The sequence below is a fragment of the Equus przewalskii genome, chromosome 4 (genome assembly GCF_037783145.1).
Source record: "Equus przewalskii isolate Varuska chromosome 4, EquPr2, whole genome shotgun sequence".
Taxonomy (NCBI): domain Eukaryota; kingdom Metazoa; phylum Chordata; class Mammalia; order Perissodactyla; family Equidae; genus Equus; species Equus przewalskii.
The window spans coordinates 74,303,274-74,322,124 of record NC_091834.1 but is presented as its reverse complement, the minus strand read 5'-3'; the positions used below and the strand labels follow the sequence as shown (position 1 = coordinate 74,322,124).

Genomic DNA, 18,851 nt, shown 5'->3' with positions numbered 1-18,851 from the left:
GTGAAAGATGAACAAACATGAGAGAAAGGGAGACAGACTTCTAGGCAGAGGGTCACAAGAAAACATGGTATGTTCAAGAAGTGAAAAGGAGAGGAAATGGACTGTGACAGAAGCCAACGTTGGCAAGACAGGTTAGAAGTAGCTTATGCTGCACCAAGGAAACTGGAATCTGGGCTTCATCTTCAGTGGAATGGGAACCACTGAAGCCTTTCAAGCAGAAGAGTAATGTGATCAGATCCAGTCAGACACAAGATTCTGCAATTAGCATGGAAGAAAGCGGATACATTCAATGAGGTTTGAGAAACTAGGGATAAGGACGCTGGAGACTCAGGCTGGGAACAGTGACCTAAATGGCCATTAGGTAAATCAAATGGATGAAAAAGTAAAGCCAAACAAGACAAACCTTCCCTTTTCCTGAGATGCTTATACTCCACTTCTCTGGTAGACACTGTCAACTCCTTGGGAAAATAAACTGCATTTTTCTCTGAAGTCTAATCTTTAAATAACATTCGTACAGTCTTATAGTCACAATAATTTAGTGAGAGTAAGCAAATAATGTTGGAAACTGAAGGATTTTCCATACCTGAGACGCTTTGCCTATTGGAATCCGAGTCCCCATTACTGGAGTTAGAATTGTTGGAGGAGTTGTTGTCAACCCCTCCCAGAAGGGGGCGTAAGTGGCTTACTGAGACTTGCTCAATGAATGACGTTCCATACTTGCGAAAATACCACCATTCAAATATCTAGAACAGAAAAATAACTGTGATTATGGTTCTTGTTACTGTTTATGATTTTTGTACACATGCCCATAAAATACATTGCATTTACTAATTACATCCACCTTAAATACTTAAACAATTCTTATTCCAAAAAATTTAATTTATTCTAAAAATTAAAGTGTAATAAAATTACAACATCAATTACATTTTAAATTCTCAATGTTGTTTTCTCTACTTAACACTGGTTTTCAAGAAAAATCTGTAATTACAATCACGAATAAAAGAACACTGTTAAGATCTGCTCAATATTATTTTTCTCCAAATTTACTTAATAGTCTAATAACATAATCACCATAGCTGAGAGACATCTCCAGAAATGTACACAAATAAGCCAGTTTTAGAAGTATGGCTTATAAAATATTCCAATTCTTGGCACTTTACATTCTGATAAATCCACACCTGCATAAAATTTTTAAGATAGCAAAATTCCACTAAGAAAAAAACAAAGCATCTCCTTAGAGAAATGCTGGTTTTACAAAAGGAGTGAAAGGCATCCCGTTTCATGTATGGATGGTACCCAACCGCTGAGAGACTCAGCAATGTCCCACCTGTTAAGAATTGCTTTATAAACACAAGCATCTGTTATACGCCATTAATGTTTCCCAGTTCACAAGCTTAGCAATCGTTATGTACTGTGGATTGTGAAGGAGAAAAGAAATAACTTTCATTAATAAAAGGAAAGAAGCAATGATGCTTACATGACTGACTTAAATCAGGACTTCCTAGAGCACTGGGAGAGCAAGCTACCTCCCTCACCCCATCTAACCTGATCCCTGCTGCCCCTTCAGTGAACGCTTTCCCACCACTGCTCAAAGTTGCTCTCTCCCACATCCTTTCCTCTTCTCCCTGTCTGATTTGGGATTTGTTCCTTAAGTAGTCACAAATCATTATACAGAAGAAATTTAAGAATCAACTATATCCCAGAATCTCATAGGTTAACTATACTATATTTTTATAATATAATATAGAATGTGGAACTAACATAGAATTATGTTTATCCTTATTTCATAAAAACAAGATTTTGTTATCTACTCTGGAATGGATTTGGGGCTATTATTTAAAAATTGATGTTTTCTCTCTTATGCTCTATCAAAAATTCCTAAGAAAGACAGAAAATGGGCCGGCCAGTAGCACAGTGGTTAATTTTGCGTGTTCCGCTTCAGGGGCCCAGGGTTCACAGGTTTGGATCCCAGGTGCAGATCTATGAGCTGCTTATCAAGTCATGCTGTGACAGGCATCCCACATATAAAATAGAGGAAGATAGGCACAGATATTAGCTCAGGGCCACTCTTCCTCAGTAAAAAAGAGGATTGGTGGTGGATGTTAGCTCAGGACTAATCTTCCTCAAAAAAAAAAAAAAAAAAAAGACAGAAAGAACATCTGTGAATGACCAGAAAGAACTATCAATCAAACTAAACGTTTCCATTTCTATAATAGGATAACTTGATTTAATTCCAACCACTTACCTCTAACTATACGAATTTTCAGAAGTTAAGACATTTAAGTAATTTTACTGGGCAGACAGGGGAGAACATAATATAGCTAAGAAGGAACAGGGCTAGTCTACAGCATATGGAATGCTAGGAATAAGAGATCTTACTTGCAGAAGGAAGAAAGTTCAAAAATGGTAAATTTACGAACCATGGATCCAGAAGGGAGTTTGTAACCTCAGATAAGTTGTTTAATCTATTTGAACATCAGTTTCTTCAACCGTAAAGTGGAAATCATATGTCACAACCATACAAAACATCTAGTTTCAAATCCCACGTAAAAGATCTACTTCAATGCCTGCTGCATAGATGGTTCTCAAAAGTAAAGGCAAAGCTATTATTTATTATAGTGATGATGTACACACCTCCTATGGGCAGCACAGCCCACATACTGCTATGACGCGCCCCTCTTTTTGCCAGTCTACAATTCAGGCTGGGACAGCAGCTTGTCTGTTACTAAGTTGTTGGCTGAAAGCCTTGGAAATCATTTTGAAAAGGGGCACTGCTCACCATTCAGTCCTGATCACCCATCAAAGCCCTCAAGAGGTTAGTGGCTTTGCCTTTATTAGAAGAGAAGGAAGGCTCTGAAAGGACCAGAACATTGGTCACAGAACTAGCAATGGCTCTCAGTCACTTGTGGGGAGAGCTCTCTTTGCACCAAGTCTTTGCTCTGCTTTCTGTATTATGCTGCTTGGGTGCCTGCCAGGCCTTAGTTCATTACTTCAGTCACACAGCACTAAGGGCTCCACATCAGGCATGAGCTGTGCTCCAGGGTTACAAAGCACAGATGTGGCCCCTGTTGCCATCAGTACATGCCACAGACACACAATGCCTCTCACAGGTTGCTCCTGACATGGTCTATACCCATCACAAAAAATACCTTAGGACTCTTCAGAATTCTGAGTTCCTCCAGCATCATCACAGAACATTAGCACTAAAAGGGACCTTAAAGGACCATGTACAGTCTCCATTTAGAGATGAGGAACAAGGACCGACCAAAGTCACACAGCTAAGTAAGTAGTCACTTAGCCTGAAGCCCCAGCTCTGTGCCACTAATCTTCCCAGGGCTGTATAACAAGATATCTTTTTATAACTCTCTTGCTCATTTAGACAAATACAGACAGACGTAGCTTATCATTTCCCTTTTCAGATCTTCAATTCCAAATGCCCCACAAACTCCACTGCACCTCTGTGCTTTCTTAGCTATCAAAACCAACCCAGTAGTAGTCTACCAAAGGGGACCAGATAATTCATCCTAAGGTGTAAATGATTCATATTAATGGCATATTTGTTTTATAACAGAAAAGTGACTTTCCGGGGCTGGCCCCGTGGCCGAGTGGTTAAGTTCGCGCGCTCCGCTGCAGGCGGCCCAGTGTTTCGTCGGTTCGAATCCTGGGCGCGGACATGGCACTGCTCGCCAGACCACGCTGAGGCAGCGTCCCACATGCCACAACTAGAGGAACCCACAACGAAGAATACACAACTATGTACCGGGGGGGCTTTGGGGAGAAAAAGGAAAAAATTAAAAAAAAAAATCTTTAAAAAAAAAAAAAAAAAAAAGAAAAGTGACTTTCCACCTACTATTTCTAATGCTGGAATAATAGACTTCAGTAAAGATTGGGATATTCATGTAGCTGTCTGGGGGGAAAAGGAGGGTATTCTCAGGCCTGTCTTATCATCTTATCACAGTAATAGATGGCTTCTTACCCATCATGGTCCTTCTTTATACTAGTGTCCCCTGTACCCCGGAGCAGAGGCTCCAATATGTATTGAATGAACAACTAGTAAAAGGAAGTAGAAAAGGACTTGAAGCCTTCTTAAACTTCAAACCAAGTCTCTAATTTGGGATCTTAGGATAACAATCTGCCCCTTATCCTGAAACATGACAGGCTTTGGGCCAGTACCTCACAGTATTTTTAAAGAGCTGCATAGATCCAAATGGGCAGATGGTGTTATTTAACACGCACATATTTGGTGTCACTTTGAATTCTTCTCCCTGGTGCATAACCTACAATGTAAACAGCAAGGCTCTCATAAACAAATTCAGATTTTAAAATTGGTCCTTGGACATGCAAATAGCTTAGCAGATTCACCACAGTGGAACAAAACACTTTTTAATCTGACAAATAACCATAAAATTAAAATATAAATTTACGCATTTCATAGTCTTAAAAACATCTCTCTCTAGTATTTTCTTCCTACTCATGCTCCATCCCAAAGATTTTACAGATCAAGTAAGATGAGAACTAAAAAGCATCAATTGGGGGGCCGGCCCCATGGCCGAGTGGTTAAGTTCCTACAGTCTGCTTCAGCGGCTCAGGGTTCGGATCCTGGGCGTGGAGATGGCACCACTCGTTAGGCCATGTTGAGGTGGTGTCCCACATGCCACAACTAGAAGGACCCACAACTAAAATATACAACTATGTACTGAGGGGATTTGGGGAGGAAAAGAAATAAAGCAGGAAAAAAAAAAGGTTGGCAACAGTTTTTAGCTCAGCTGCCAATCTTAAAAAAAAAAGAAAAAAAGCATCAATTGAGTTTGGCATTTAGGAAGTCAATAGTGACCCTCCCATCTAGCTGAAAGGTAAAAACCCGAATACACTTCATGATAGCTGAGTCGTGTACCTTTGGTTGGCACTCCTGATTCTCTGGGACTCAGTTATCTAATGTATAAAATAAGGTCACAGTAAGCACTCAGTTCATGTTGGATGGATGAATAGATGGGTGGATGGGAGGATGGTGGATGGAGAGATGGATGGATGATTAGAAGACTGGATGATGTCTGGAAGGTTGAATGGATAGACGATAAGGACTGGGCTGGTCATTTAATGGGATATGCTCTAAACAAATGACAAAACCAATGAAAAGTTTTGTGTTCATTTTGCTTGTTATAAAAAAGATGGGTCTACACAGATTTGTGGAATAAGAAAGAATCTAGTGGAAAGAGAGAAACTGGAGATGCAAAAGAGTACGAATGGCTAACAGGCATGATACCAAGAGCCCGAGAAGCACATCTACCCTGCCTTTGAAAACGTAACCTACCATTTCCTGCTCTGAGACAGGAAGAAAGAGGAGGACAAATGAATAGAAAAATACATTCTATTTTGGAATGTCGGGCATGCTATGAGCTGTTTCACAAGTAAGAAAGCAACAAAGGAATAAAAAGTGGGTACCACAGATCTCGGTGGAGATGCAAGTAAGGTTTATCATCTGTGAAGAAGGGAAGTGGGGATGGAATTGGGAATGTGAGGGTGGAAGAAGTGGTTTGGATCTATATCTTACAGGACAGAAGGGCCACAAGCTATACTCAGGACTCAGATCACACATAAAACAAAGACCCATTTGCCAAGGACCGAGTTACCAAAGCCTTGTGACCTCCTCAATTACTATATGACAGAAGTGGAGAGGATGACCAAGGAGCACTGGGGCTGGGAGCTGGAGGTGGAGATTCAGGTTTGCAACTGGCTTAAGGTGCAAACTTGTCTCATCTTCATCAGCAGAGAAGGAACAAAAATCTGGCAAAAGGATAACAAATATGGCCCTTCCATCCGCCTTGCAGACCTAAAGGCTCAGTCTTTCCTAAAGATGCCTAGATTCTTCCTATCCAATAAGACCTCCTCTTCTGGAACCACACGTTCTATATACAAAACACTTCCCCTTCGTGAATCAAGGACTTCCCTATAGCCTGTTCACACTCAGAAATACTTCAAGATTCCCACATAGCAGCACTTCAGTAATTCCACACTAACTCCATCAAACCCATGGGAAATACAAAGATGTCACAGCCTGAAATTGGCTAAGTGCTTCCTACGGATTACAGCTGATGATGATATCACAGGAGGATAAATACAGTGATGGCAGAGATGGAAGAGGAAATATGAAACTCCAGCAGTCTACTCCTAAATAGAAAGTCTGCCACATTGACACCTGCTCTAAGTCTTCAGAAATATATCTGATAGTAAACAGTTTTTTTGGCAAGAGGGGATCTTCTGGGCTTAAAGGAGATAAACCAAGGCAGCTGGCCTGGGGTATTGTAATATCCACAATCTTTTTAGTTTCCTGTTAGAATTCTCACGTATATTCTTTTCTCCATATTCACTGACCCCTTCAAAGTCCCTCCCAATTCCTCATAACAGACTTCTTTTTACACTTGGCCCCTGTATGTTTCGTATAGGAATACTGCAGAGCTACCTCCACAGTGGGTCTTGGCCTCCTGCTTCTTTTGTCTCAGCCAATCCTCCTCAGCCACCTGTTCCCCTAAACAGTTGAGGGGGCTGTGTGAAGAACTAGAGTTCATGCCCTTCCAGCCCCTTTCCCGGCCACCTATTGCCAAGGCTTTAAGAAAAGAGAGAAGGCAAAGAAGTGAGGTTCTCTTCAAGATGGACAGCCAATGATCCATCCCCATCTGTGTCTGTATGTTCACAGGATGAGATTTTCCACTGCAGCCTGGACGAGAGGGCCACTCTCCAGGGGTGAAGTCATGGAGACCACTGACAATTGAAAGAAGCCAGCCTGTGCCATTTGCCCCAAGCCCTGCTAGCTCATACTGTGCTGGCCGCTATCCTCTGGGCCTCTCTTCTAGAGATTCCAATTCAATTGATGGTGGTGGTACTCATTTTAAACAAAATCCATCATTTTAAACAAGCTCCCAAGATAATTCTGACTCAGTCAGTTAATTCATGCACTCACTGGATCTCTGTGCATTCAACAAATATTGTTTAAGAGTTCACCCAGGCATTATACAGTCATATACAAAAACACAGATATGGTCCCAGCCTTTGTGAAGCTTCCATTCTAGAGAGGACACAAACAATAAATGACACAAATAAAATTATAAATTGTGTTAAGTGCTGGTCCATGTTTTAGACTGGTCAAATCTGACCTAATCCATGCCCCAAGTGGAAAAAGAAAAAATGTTTCCTCCAGAAAAGAGAAGGTTGCAGTCTTCCTCCCTCCTTTCTTTTCTTTATCTTTTCCTTCTCTCCTCCCCCTTTTTATCTACCCGACCCATTTCTGTGAATCTGTTAAATTGAAAACATCAACTGCTAGACACTGCTGCTACCCCACCTTCCTAGTCAACACCTTTACGAGAGGCTGAATAATGCTGGGACAGAGCCGTGGAAACTTAAATTCTAGTCCTCATTCCGCCCTTACCTAGCAAGGTGATCTAGGCAAGTCATAAGCTTTCTGGATGCCTAGTCCTTCCATCTTTACTGGTTTAAATTGGATGGCTTCTGAGGTTCCTTCTCCAAACCCTGCAATTGCATGATTTTTAAGCCTCTCAATTTGTGCTCAAATGGAAACTAAAAAAGCCAAAAGGGCAGTTTTGTCCCTTTATTAGCTTGTTCACCTTCTTCACTCTTGCCATGTCTAATCATTAATCTGATTAGCACTCAAATGTTGGTGTCCACAGCCAGACTCTGACAAGCTTCTATCTACTCTCTTGCCTGGCACTTGGTTTCCTGAAAAAGACCATTAATTTTCATGGTGACCCCAAAAAGCTGTAATTTGATAAGGCTGAATGAGCCTTAGTTTCTTCCCATTGTCAGCAGGCTCCCCTACCATTGGCCCCCATGGCATCTCTCATTCTGGAACCTAAAGACAATCTGCTTCATAATGGACACAGCCTGATACTTACACGCCACCTCTTACACCCAAGAGCCCTTCCAGTCAAGTTTTCTTGAGTCATTTTTTACTCTTAGCTCCAGAATCACCATCATTTGGGTGACCCACATACCTATCAATTAAAGCGTTACCCCAAGAGCAGGTTAAGTTCCTTAGATGGATGAGAAAGAGTTGAAAGGAGCCATAACAACCTTCCAGTCCCACTCCCTGACTTTAGAACAGGAGGGGATGGAGGACACAGTCAGAGGGATCTGCATTCAAAGCACCATTTGTCTGTTAGGTAACGTTGGCCAAATTATTTAACCTTTGTGTCTGTTTACACTCAGCAGCATAAAGGCACTTAGAATTTCAATAAGAATTAAATGAGATAATATATGTAAAGTGCTTAAAACAGTACCTGGCATAGAGTGGGAAACTCAATAAACAGACCTTCTGTTACAACTGATTCCTACCTAATTGTGGTCTCTTCTACTTCTTTCCCAAAAACATAATTCTTTTACATCTAATCCACAAACTAATTCTTTTATACACTATTCTGATTTTCTCCCTTTTTTGTTCCTGATTCTCACTTTTTAAAATTACGTTATGGATTCTATTATCTCTATTTCATATATATGTGTGTATGTGTGTGTGTGTAAAATGTAAGTGCAGGAGCATGTCCATATACATGTTAATGGGGATACAGAGATCTATGTATGAATGTCAATACAAAACACTACATTTTCTCCATTCTACCAAGATTTTGAGAAAATTAAGAGGAGTGTTTTCTCCACAAGTCCACCATACCACTCTCAAAAGCAAAAACAAAATCCAGAAATTTTCTCCATTGAAATAAACACTGTCCGAAGAGGCTACTGCAAGCAGACTGGACATGTCCTTGCTAGAGCAGATAAAAGACTAAACTGGTGGCTTTGGACTGTGACGACAGGTGCAGTTCCAGTGGCTTGTGCCAATGGGCAGAAGAGCAGCTTGTAATCAAGAAAGGGAGAGAGCTGCCTGGAGGAGAATATGGGCACAGGAATCAAAAGGGAAGAGTGAGAGGTAGGTGGTAGAATAAACTCATTGTTGGCTTTCAGCTTGTGAAATTAAGAGCTGGCAGTGATATCTAGTAAAATACACACTGATTAGTCCTCATTTATTTTTAAGCACATTAGTGTAAACGACAGCAGCATTTGCCAAACACAATTTATTTCTATGTATATTTGCTCAGCTAATTGACTTTTCTTCACAGGAGAAATACTAGGGTGTTATTTTTGTTTGTTTTTTCCTCTCTTCTCCTAAGACATCACATTGTGTGATAATTTCAGTCTCCAGTATAGGAATTCTGAGGTCTCCAAACAACCAGTTTCCCCAGCGGCAGCCCTGTACTTTGAATGTTCACTGCCTGGCTCTCTTAACGCTGCTCAGGGGAGAGTAGTTAGGTAATCATCTCTCTGGTGCCAGGAAACAAATCGCTAAGCAGTTCTACGCACGCAGCTTTTTTGCAAAGCACCTGATTCTTTACCTCAATGTTGCCTCTCCATGAAACGCACTTGGCAGAAAATAGTGGCTGAATAGAAACCTCAATCCTGGGTACATTTCAAGGGCTAGCAAAGCTGAGTGCCCAAAGGCTGGACAACGTCAATGTCAACAATCTCTAAAGCAGAATCCTAAAGCTATCAAGAACTATTAAACATTATAGTTACTCTGCCCTTAGTATAGACCAAGCATTTTTGAGAAAAGCCTTTCAAAATCTTCACATATCAGAAGTGTTCCTTTGCCTAAAGTTTCACATCAGTCAGGCGTATCCTCTGCTTCCTGAGAGTGTCGCAAGGTACACACACCATCAGACAGCACAGCAGGGACCATCAGGTTTCAGCAACTGCACTCCACAGGCAGGGAGGAAGCCTCGCCAATGTGGAACTGCAAGGACGGTCGTGGTCTAGGAAAATCCCTTTATTCAGAGAATAAGAGAAGCAAGCTGACGGGCCTTCACCATCCCAGAGTTAGAAGGGAAAACAACTGTTGGGCCTAACTTAACCCGAGTGAAAGGAAAGAACCCACCCTCTGGTAACTAATTTACAGCCTATTGAATAACACCAAGATAATGCTAGAATAACATCCAGACCTGCCGTTTGTTCAGCAAGCTAGAAAAACAGATGAGAACTTAACCAGAGAGGTGGTGCAATGAGTGATAAAAGCACAGGCTCTGGTGCAAGGTTGCCTGGGTTGAAAACCTCTCCACCACTTGCCAACTATGTGACCTAAGCAAGTTATTTACTTGCCTATTCTACCTGTCCAGCTTCTGTATAAGTAAAACGAAAACAACACTGGCAATGGCCTCATTGTATTGTTCTGAAGAGTCAATGAGTTAGTCAGTTAGCACACGAGGTGCTTAGATCAGTGCCGGGCACAGAGTGAGCATTATCTAAGTAGGTAACGTTCTTTAGTGAACATCCCTGAGAGAGGAATGCACAAACAAAACCTACCTTTCTGCATCAGAGTGAATTATTGGTTTCAGTATGAAACTGCTATTCAAATTACATCCAAAAAAGTTCACTTTTTTCCTATTTGTTGAATCAAAAAATATTTCGAAGATGTTTTAGAAAGAAAATATTAGAATACTATTTTAAATGTAAAGGACAATTAGTAGATGGAGACTTGTAATACCTCCTCCTCCCCCCAAAAAACACACATGCTAAAAGGCTGCCATGTTTTCAGCACATACTTATTTCTCAAGCATGTGAAAGCACTTTCCAAGTTTAAAGTTTCTTCAGTCCATTAAGAACATCAAGGTAGGAACCTGAAGACATAGGTTCCAGGCCTGGCTTTGCTACAAACTAACAAAGTGAGCTTAGACAAATCACCTTATAGCTTTATGAACAACTGTCTATAGCATGCTTATTTTTCTCATGTCCCCAAAGAACAGGAAAGACTTCAGAGATACAGACTGGCGTGCAGATCTGCATTTGAGAGGCAATATGGTACAAATTACTACAAATTACTACGCCTTATTTCAACCCATTTGAAAGAGGAGCTTTAATATGCTCCCGTCACCTTGCTTGATCTCGGCAGCCAGCACTGGGCTTTCTATTTGGATTTCCACTTACGTAACTATCTTGGAGCGGCTCTTGCTGATGTTCTTCACATTCCTGATCCAATAATATCGACTTCAAACATCTCCTCCCTTAACTCCAGCAGCCCACATGACACAGCAGAGCAAGATTAACCTGAATATGCTCTGACCACAGAAAGATGCTCCCACACACCCACCATCCCTGTCACCTGTTTGTAGGTTTGTGCCCTGCATATATTTCCCCACCTTTTACTCTGCCTCTCTGTAAGTGCAAGCTTCTGAAATCCTCCATTGTTCTAGGTTCATCTACACCTTTTTTTTTTGAGGAAGATTAGCCCTCAGCTAACTACTGCCAATCCGCCTCTTTTTGCTGAGGAAGACTGGCCCTGAGCTAACATCCATGCCCATCTTCCTCTACTTTCTATGTGGGACGCCTACCACAGCTTGCCTTGCCAAGCGGCACCATGTCCGCACCCGGGAGCTGAACCGGCGAACCCAGGGCCGCCGAGAAGCGGAACGTGCGAACTTAACTGCTGCACCACCTGGCCAGCCCCATCATCTGCACTCTTGCTCCACATTTTTGTGCCTTTCTCCCCTAAAATTTTTGTTCTTCTACTGATCTTCTCCTAACATCAACTCTGTGACATCTTTCTTGTCCCTGTTTCTATAATAATTAGCAATCACAGCATTATATGTAGAGGAAAAAAATGCTTTCTAAAACTTCTTTTGCCTTAAAGGTCATTTTATTAGAGTCATTCCACTGAGTTTAGATGGTCTTTCTTAAGGCCACTTAAATTAAAGCAAACTACTTCAGGTGTTACAATTTATCGTCCCTGTAACTATTTTAGAGCATAAGGTAATGGATTCATAGCAATGACTATCATATTGCTTTTTGCCTATTCAGGATTTTTTTAAAGGAAGCAATAGGGAAATAAATGTAAATTTTAAAAGAAAAAAGATGAAGGGGAAAAAACTTAGACCTGCCACATCCATGTCAATACATTTAAAGAAACTGAGCTGTATTTCTACTGATCTTAATTACATCCAATAATACATTTTGAAAAGGGTAATGAAAAACTTTTTACTTCAACTGAGTCACATTTATTTTATAGTATCTTAGACAGTAAAATCTGACACATGGGACTGGCCCAGTGGCATAGGGGTTAAGTTCACGCACTCGGCTTCGGCAGGCCCAGGATTCCTGGGTTCAGATTCTGGGCACAGACCTATGTACCACTCATCAAGCCATGCTGGGATGGCGCCCCACATAGAAAATAGAGGAAGACTGGGACAGATGGTAGCCCAGGGTCAATCTTCCTCACAAAAATTTAAAAATTAAAAAAATAAAAGAAAGATTTGACACGGAATTGTGTCTTCCTTTATTTTTCATTTTATTTACATTTTGTTTTTTTCCTTCAACAAAAGTAATATTTTTTCCAATATTTTAGAAACCTGGCTAGTGGAAGGCCTCTATAAGTCCCCCCACCCAACATATACACACATGCAAGATAATCACTGTAGGCTGCTGGTGTATATTACTCCAGATTTTTTTCCTGTACTTACACTAACATGTATATCAATAATAAATATGTTTTTAAATAGATAGGATTCCACCACTTACCAAAATAAGCCCTGATATTAGTGAGGAAGTGCCTGTCAGGGCCACGTAGAACTTCGGTGTTAATGTGTTCAAAAACATGCTCACTGAAAAAAAAGAGAGATGGAGAAGAACAGGGAATGCATGAGTATGTCATCAGTAAAACCGACTCTCATTTTGCTTTCTGGTGAAATCATTTGTTTCTGATGACGAGAATTATTAGAACCATAGCAAAGTACCATTAAAATGGTTCAGCATTACACAGGCTTGGAATACTAGGTTCAAGTCATATACCCTAGAAGAAAATAACTACATATAAGAAGAAAAGCACAGTTTCTTAGTTTCTGCCTCCTAAAGCCATTGTTGTGAGTAGTTTTCATGGATTCATAACCACTGAGGAGTCTAATGAAAGCTAGTTACTAAACTGTCAGTCAAAAACAGAAGATGCCCTTATAAGTTTTGTGGGAGCCACACATCAGAGTTCTTGATGAACCAACAAGCAGTATCTCAACCTTAGAACAAATGGAAAATAATTATATTAAAGTTATTAAAGATTGTAATACTATGGTTACCTCTAAAAAGGAAGGACAAATTGACAAAAGTTAGCATATATTAGTAAAAGTTTTTTCAGCTTACTTAAAAGGCCATTAGACTGCTCATCAAAATAACTGGATCCAATGAAAAATAAAACCACTAAAAATAAAACTGCACTGTCAGGCTCCTTCCTGACCAATTCCTGCTACTCTGTTTATATCAATTATATAGGTGACCTGGTTGCCCATTAAGTAAGTTTCGCTTACACATTTATAAGTATATTATAAGTCATTATCATTTATATCTGGATACTGCACAAAACTTTGACTATTACCAAAACAACAAGTGACCTAAAGGACCTTTGCACACATATTACACTTCTTTACTGAATTTGTTTGTGGAAGAGGATCACATCCAGTCCAGTTTTAGAATGAAGGACGTTAGAAGTAGAAGTCTGATCTCATTAGGGAAAAAGGCTTTTGCATTTGTCGTGAGCTCAGCCCAGAAAGCAAAGTCATCAACATGAACAGAGAACGTAAGCTCACTCATTCAACAAATACTTCCTTCTGTTTATGAATGAGACCATGGACAAAGAATGGACGTATGAATCAGACACAGCTCCCACACTCGAGAAGGCCACTGTCTCGCTGGGAAACAGACAAGTAAACAGGCAATTACCGTAAAGTTTGACAGATGCACAGACAAGTCCTGTGCACAAGATTTTATGAAAATGCATAGAAGGGATGCATCTCAGGCTGGGGGTCAGGAAGATGTCCTGAAGAATAAGCAGAAGTTAACCAGACCAAAGAAGGCAGGAGGAGGGACAGAAAGGCAATGTGAATGGAGGAAGGAGCCTGCTTGAGGCACTGAAGAAAGAGCACAGCCTTTCTAAGCAGTTGCAGGGGTTGAGGAGGGAAGGCTCATGAGCTATGGACCCTCAGCAAAGATGCAGATGTGGAAGGGTGAACTGTTTTCCATCCTTCCTGGCTACTGAGCATCCTCTCAATAAGCCCTTCTCCCCCTGCACCCACTCTTAAATGAACTAGTTTGACTTGAGGTCTGTCATTTGTAATCACAAGAGTCTGGACTAGCACAATGTGCTCAGTCAACAGTCACTATTTGACTAAGTGGACTCTTTCAGGGAGGTAGAGAAAGGCACGGAAAGAGCAATAAGCCTATGGCTGTAAGGCAAGAGGAGGTACAGTTGAGCTGGCTTTGCTTAGCACTAAAAAAACCAAAAACGTAGTGATTTGTCATTTCTCACACAACAGTCAGTGGAAGGAAGCATATTTTTAAAAAAGGAAAAAAATCAAACAGTCCTAGCTACAAACCTAGAACTTGTAACTGCCAGCTGATTCTGAGGTCCCTTAAATTTTCAAAATTCCCTTCCTCACACTATGAATGATCCCACATTTCCCATTATTTAAAAAACCAGAGTACTTGCTTTGTTATTGTGTAGTTACAAACACTCGTATCTGTACCATATACTTTTCAGTAATTTTCTGAGGACAAACTGAGCATAGAATTTAATGAAATCCATTTCTAAAAAAAAAGAGAAAAAAATATGCGTGAATTAGAAGTGCTTAAGTAGCCCTGCTGTTAACTCCCAGCAACAAAAGCACAAAGCAATGGAGGGGAAAGAGATTCTGCTGAAAATCACTGATCCACTGAGGGCAAAGACTTAAGAATTAACTAATAGTGAAAAAAAAATTGTGAGTTTTATTTTTGTTTTTTGCTGAAGAAGATTCGCCCTGAGCTAACATCTGTGCTGATCTTCCTCTATTTTGTATGTGAGCTGCCATCACTACATGGCCGCTGATGACTGGAGTAGGTCCACACCCAGGAATGGAACCTGGGCTGCCACCAAACTTAACTACTAGCCCACAGGGCGAGCCCCTGTGTGAATTTTTTAAAGAGAGAAAAATAAACATTCTACCCATTCAGTTTTACTTTTTATATAGCAACAATAATTAATAATTAAAACATACTTCTCTATTTTATCCAGTTAAAGAAAGCTACTAGAGTTGGGAGAGACAATGTCACGCATTAAAAGAAACAGAGAGGGGCTGGCCCAGTGGCACAGTGGTTAAGTGCACACATTGCACTTCAGCAGCCCAGGGTTCACCAGTTCAGATCCCGGGTGCAGACACGGCACTACTTGACAAGCCATGCTGTGGCAGGCATCCCACATATAAAGTAGAGGAAGATGGGCACAGATGTTAGCTCAGAGCCAGTCTTCCCCAGCAAAAAGAGGAGGATTGGCAGCAGATGTTAGCTCAAGGCTAAACTTCCTCAAAAAAAAAAAGAAACAGAACACAGAGAATGAGAGAAGCAGAAATAGAAACATTCAGAGAGTGGGAGATGCTCATTTAATAACCTATTAATCTTAAAGTCTTTCTGGATATTCTGGCTAAAATCATTAAGACATGGCATTTGGCAATTCTGGGCATAAATATCAACACTTAGTACTCGCCATTTTAATCTATCTATGTATTTAAAGTTTATAACAAAAGCACTTTCACCTATTAGAGAATTTAATCCTCACTTCAGATCCACAAGGTCAGTATTATTCATCATTTTATTTCACAGGTGGAGGTTGGGCAAAGGCCTACACACGTCCCCAAAGGTCAGGCTCGTGGAATCCCTGGGTATACATGGGGAGATTGCTGAAAAGCATTAAGGAACAAAATAGCAAAAGGAAAACAGTAGCTTTTCTTAGAAGGGGATAGGAAGCTCTAAATAAAATAAAAGATACTAAAAGATGGATGTTTTTAACACTGTACTTATTTTTACCTCTGACCTTTAAAGATAAGTCCACTGTGATCTTACCATCAGTGTATGTAGCCCAAAGGTGGAAAGGCAGGAAGTCACCCCAAAAGAGGGGAGCACCTAGTTAAAGACTCAACTGTTAAATAGAGGGCTGCATACCGCAGGCCGGGCTGCCTCAGAAACCAAGCAATACCTTTCCTCGTTTCATCAGGGTCACCAGCAATTATTTTTGAAAACATATGAAGGCCTAATAAAGTACCTAAAAATTGCACCGGAAAACTGCATGGTGTTTTTTGAAACATAAACTAGATTTTCCTGAAATCTACAGACACGTTAAAGTTACCTCCATACCTACTGGGGCTAGGCAAAACAAATTCAAAAACAAACAGGTAAAGACTAATCTAGCTTTACAAAGAATAAATTCATAAAACGTTATTAATGTCCTATTTCAACCCAGAGACAAAATTAATAAATCAGCAAGGCTTTTCATTTGATCCAGCTGGGCACTCCTAACAGGACACTGCTCAGAGAATACTGCATCAGTTGTTAAAAGGCAGCCTCAGGGACTACCATCACGGAGCACTCTGAAGATGCTGAACTTTAACTTGGCACAGTCTTCTCATTTCATTAATGAGCAAATAGGAAGGAACTGAGTATGGCCCTGAGAAGAAACTTGGTAGGCAGTGTGGGTACATGGACTGAAAATTACATGACCTTTCTGGATCACGGAAGAGAGGAGATAAGAAGATAACACAACAGTCAACGTTGGGAAGAATCACTCCTGTGAGCAGAGAACTAGAATCCAGAGGGCTTACTCAGGAATCACGTGGAACGGCCCTGTGAGGCTGAGGAGCCAGCCACGTTTCTGGCCTTCGTGACACTAAGAGCCATCGTCATATTCTTCAGAGAACAAACAATCTCCAAATGACACTCCTGGAAAAGACCTTCTGTAAAACAGAGTGAGCACATAACCCTGGCATTTGTCTGCTCAAATCTATCAGAGGAGCCCTTGAATGAAGAGGCTAAGGCAGCATCAGTGACTTGGACGCACTGCCTAGAAAGAACTGAATTAGGAACGTCAAAGTCTACAACACCCAAAAATATGGGTCTGCTTTGTCCTGTGTTCCTTTCAATGTCTTGCTAAAATATGGCATGTGAAACAGAAAGAATTAAAAAGTTATAAAATAACAATTAGCAATCACTGAAAAGGTTAGAAAAAAAAAGTTTCCAGGAAGAAAGTTTAAAGAAACTAAGCATATTTAGGCTACATGGGAAAAAAAACTGAAGCAATTTTACGTAAAGGCATTATGCATGGGAAAGGGACCAGAGTTAGGAGACTTGGTCTCTAAACATGAAACCAACTGGGATGCTGTGGCCCCAGGAAAGTCTCACATCCTCCCAGAGCTGCTCTGAGGCTCAGATGAAATGTGCATTCCCTCATAATTTCAGTACATACCCGGTGAGTGCCTACCCTGGACCAAATGCTGAGGCTACATCGGTGTGGAGAGCACTGTCCCTGCCCCCAGAGGACCCACAATCCAATGGGTGGCAGAGGCAAGTAAACAGATAAGCAAATATCAAAGACGACGCAGGAGGGCATTATGAGGACACAGGCCACCCAAAGGGATTAGCAGATCAAGAAAAATTTCCGCCAAGAGAAAGCAACCCATTTGAGAGTTGTAGGATGAACTGGGAGTTATCCAGGTGAAGTTACCTGTGGCTGTTGAGGAGAAGGGGCAGTGAGAGGTAGAGCTGTAGAGCATTCTGTGCAGAAAACTGCGGGCCAGGGCCTGAAGGTGCATGCCCGTGGAAGGAAAGGGAAGGGCAGAGCAGGCGCTTCAGAGTTACATGTGTATGTTGAGGCAATGGAGGGAATTACTATTAGATATGTGAAATTACTTCCTAAAGTGCCTGGTATACAAATACATGGGATATCAATTGACTAGTAGTGAATGGCTATTCTCAGATGATACACATTAGAATGGGTCCAAATTATATATTTCTAAAAATTAGAGTGTTCACTGCTGTCGGTCTTCTCCAAAATTATTTATGGAGAACTTCTAACAATTTTATGCAATGATGGCAGATGTGCAATGTGAGTTAACTAAAAAAATACTTAAGGAACAGACGACTCTGGTTTACTTACTTTTCTTAGTAAATAAATAAAAGTAACATTTATCTCAACACAGGTGAAAATCTTTATAAAAAGTATTGGCGTACTTTTGCGGCTGTTTCATTGTACATAAAATAAGAGAAGAATATGTACCTTACAGGGTTGTTGTGAGGACTAAATGTGATAGTGTAGATAAACTGCCTAACACAGCAGACGTCATCAAATAACATGTATTATTATTGTTATTTATGTGTATGTTACTCTTCGTTTTGTGATTTGGCATCTTATATTTCCATGGTTGTAGAAAGCAGAGGAGACTGAGCTGAATGTGTAAATAATACGAGTAGAAGTAGCAGCAGTCATACTAGCATATACTGAGCACCTTTACAGGCCAAGCACTATGGTACAGACTACAGCCCGAGAAGTAATTCCCCTGTGCTGTGATCTGTTCCCATGCTAAACATGGATGCCCTACAAAACAAGTGAGGAGCCAGTTAATAGAAGGGTGCTTTTAACTGGATTCTAGTACCTTGAGGCGGTACTAAAATCGTTGGGTAAGTTTGAAGGCATTTTAGAAAGCAAAGAAATTACTGAATCCCAGAAGTCTACCACGTGATCCTAAATGTCTGATTTCTGCCTTACTAGATGCTGTGGGAACAACCCATTCAGCCACAAGCCACATGGGAAACACCTGTAATCCCGTTCCTTAGTTTTTCTTCAGTACCCTTGTGGCTTAGAACATAAACTATATTAAAGCCTAAACCATAACCCAAGCTCACTGGTTTACAAATATTTTAATTGCAAGGGACGAATAATGTAGGACACAATAGCTTCCAGGCCCTGAGACAGGGACATCAAGGTGGACTAGGAAATTCTTCAGTTAATGCAA

General features: G+C 40.7%; 1 protein-coding gene across 23 annotated transcripts in view; it reads right to left on the bottom strand.

Annotated features, from left to right (window-relative positions):
* ST7 (suppression of tumorigenicity 7) overlaps positions 1–18,851 on the bottom strand; it is a 257,760-nt gene that overhangs the window by 106,819 nt on the left and 132,090 nt on the right. For 19 of the 23 annotated variants that reach the window (XM_070616361.1, XM_070616363.1, XM_070616364.1 and 16 more), the window contains exons 2-3: positions 12,571–12,653; positions 584–743 (exon numbers count right to left, since the gene is read on the bottom strand). In XM_070616361.1, coding sequence (XP_070472462.1) covers positions 584–743; positions 12,571–12,653 — 243 coding nt within the window. The remainder of the gene's footprint in view (positions 1–583; positions 744–12,570; positions 12,654–18,851) is intronic. The other 4 variants (XM_070616384.1, XM_070616382.1, XM_070616385.1 and 1 more) reach the window with 1 other exon arrangement.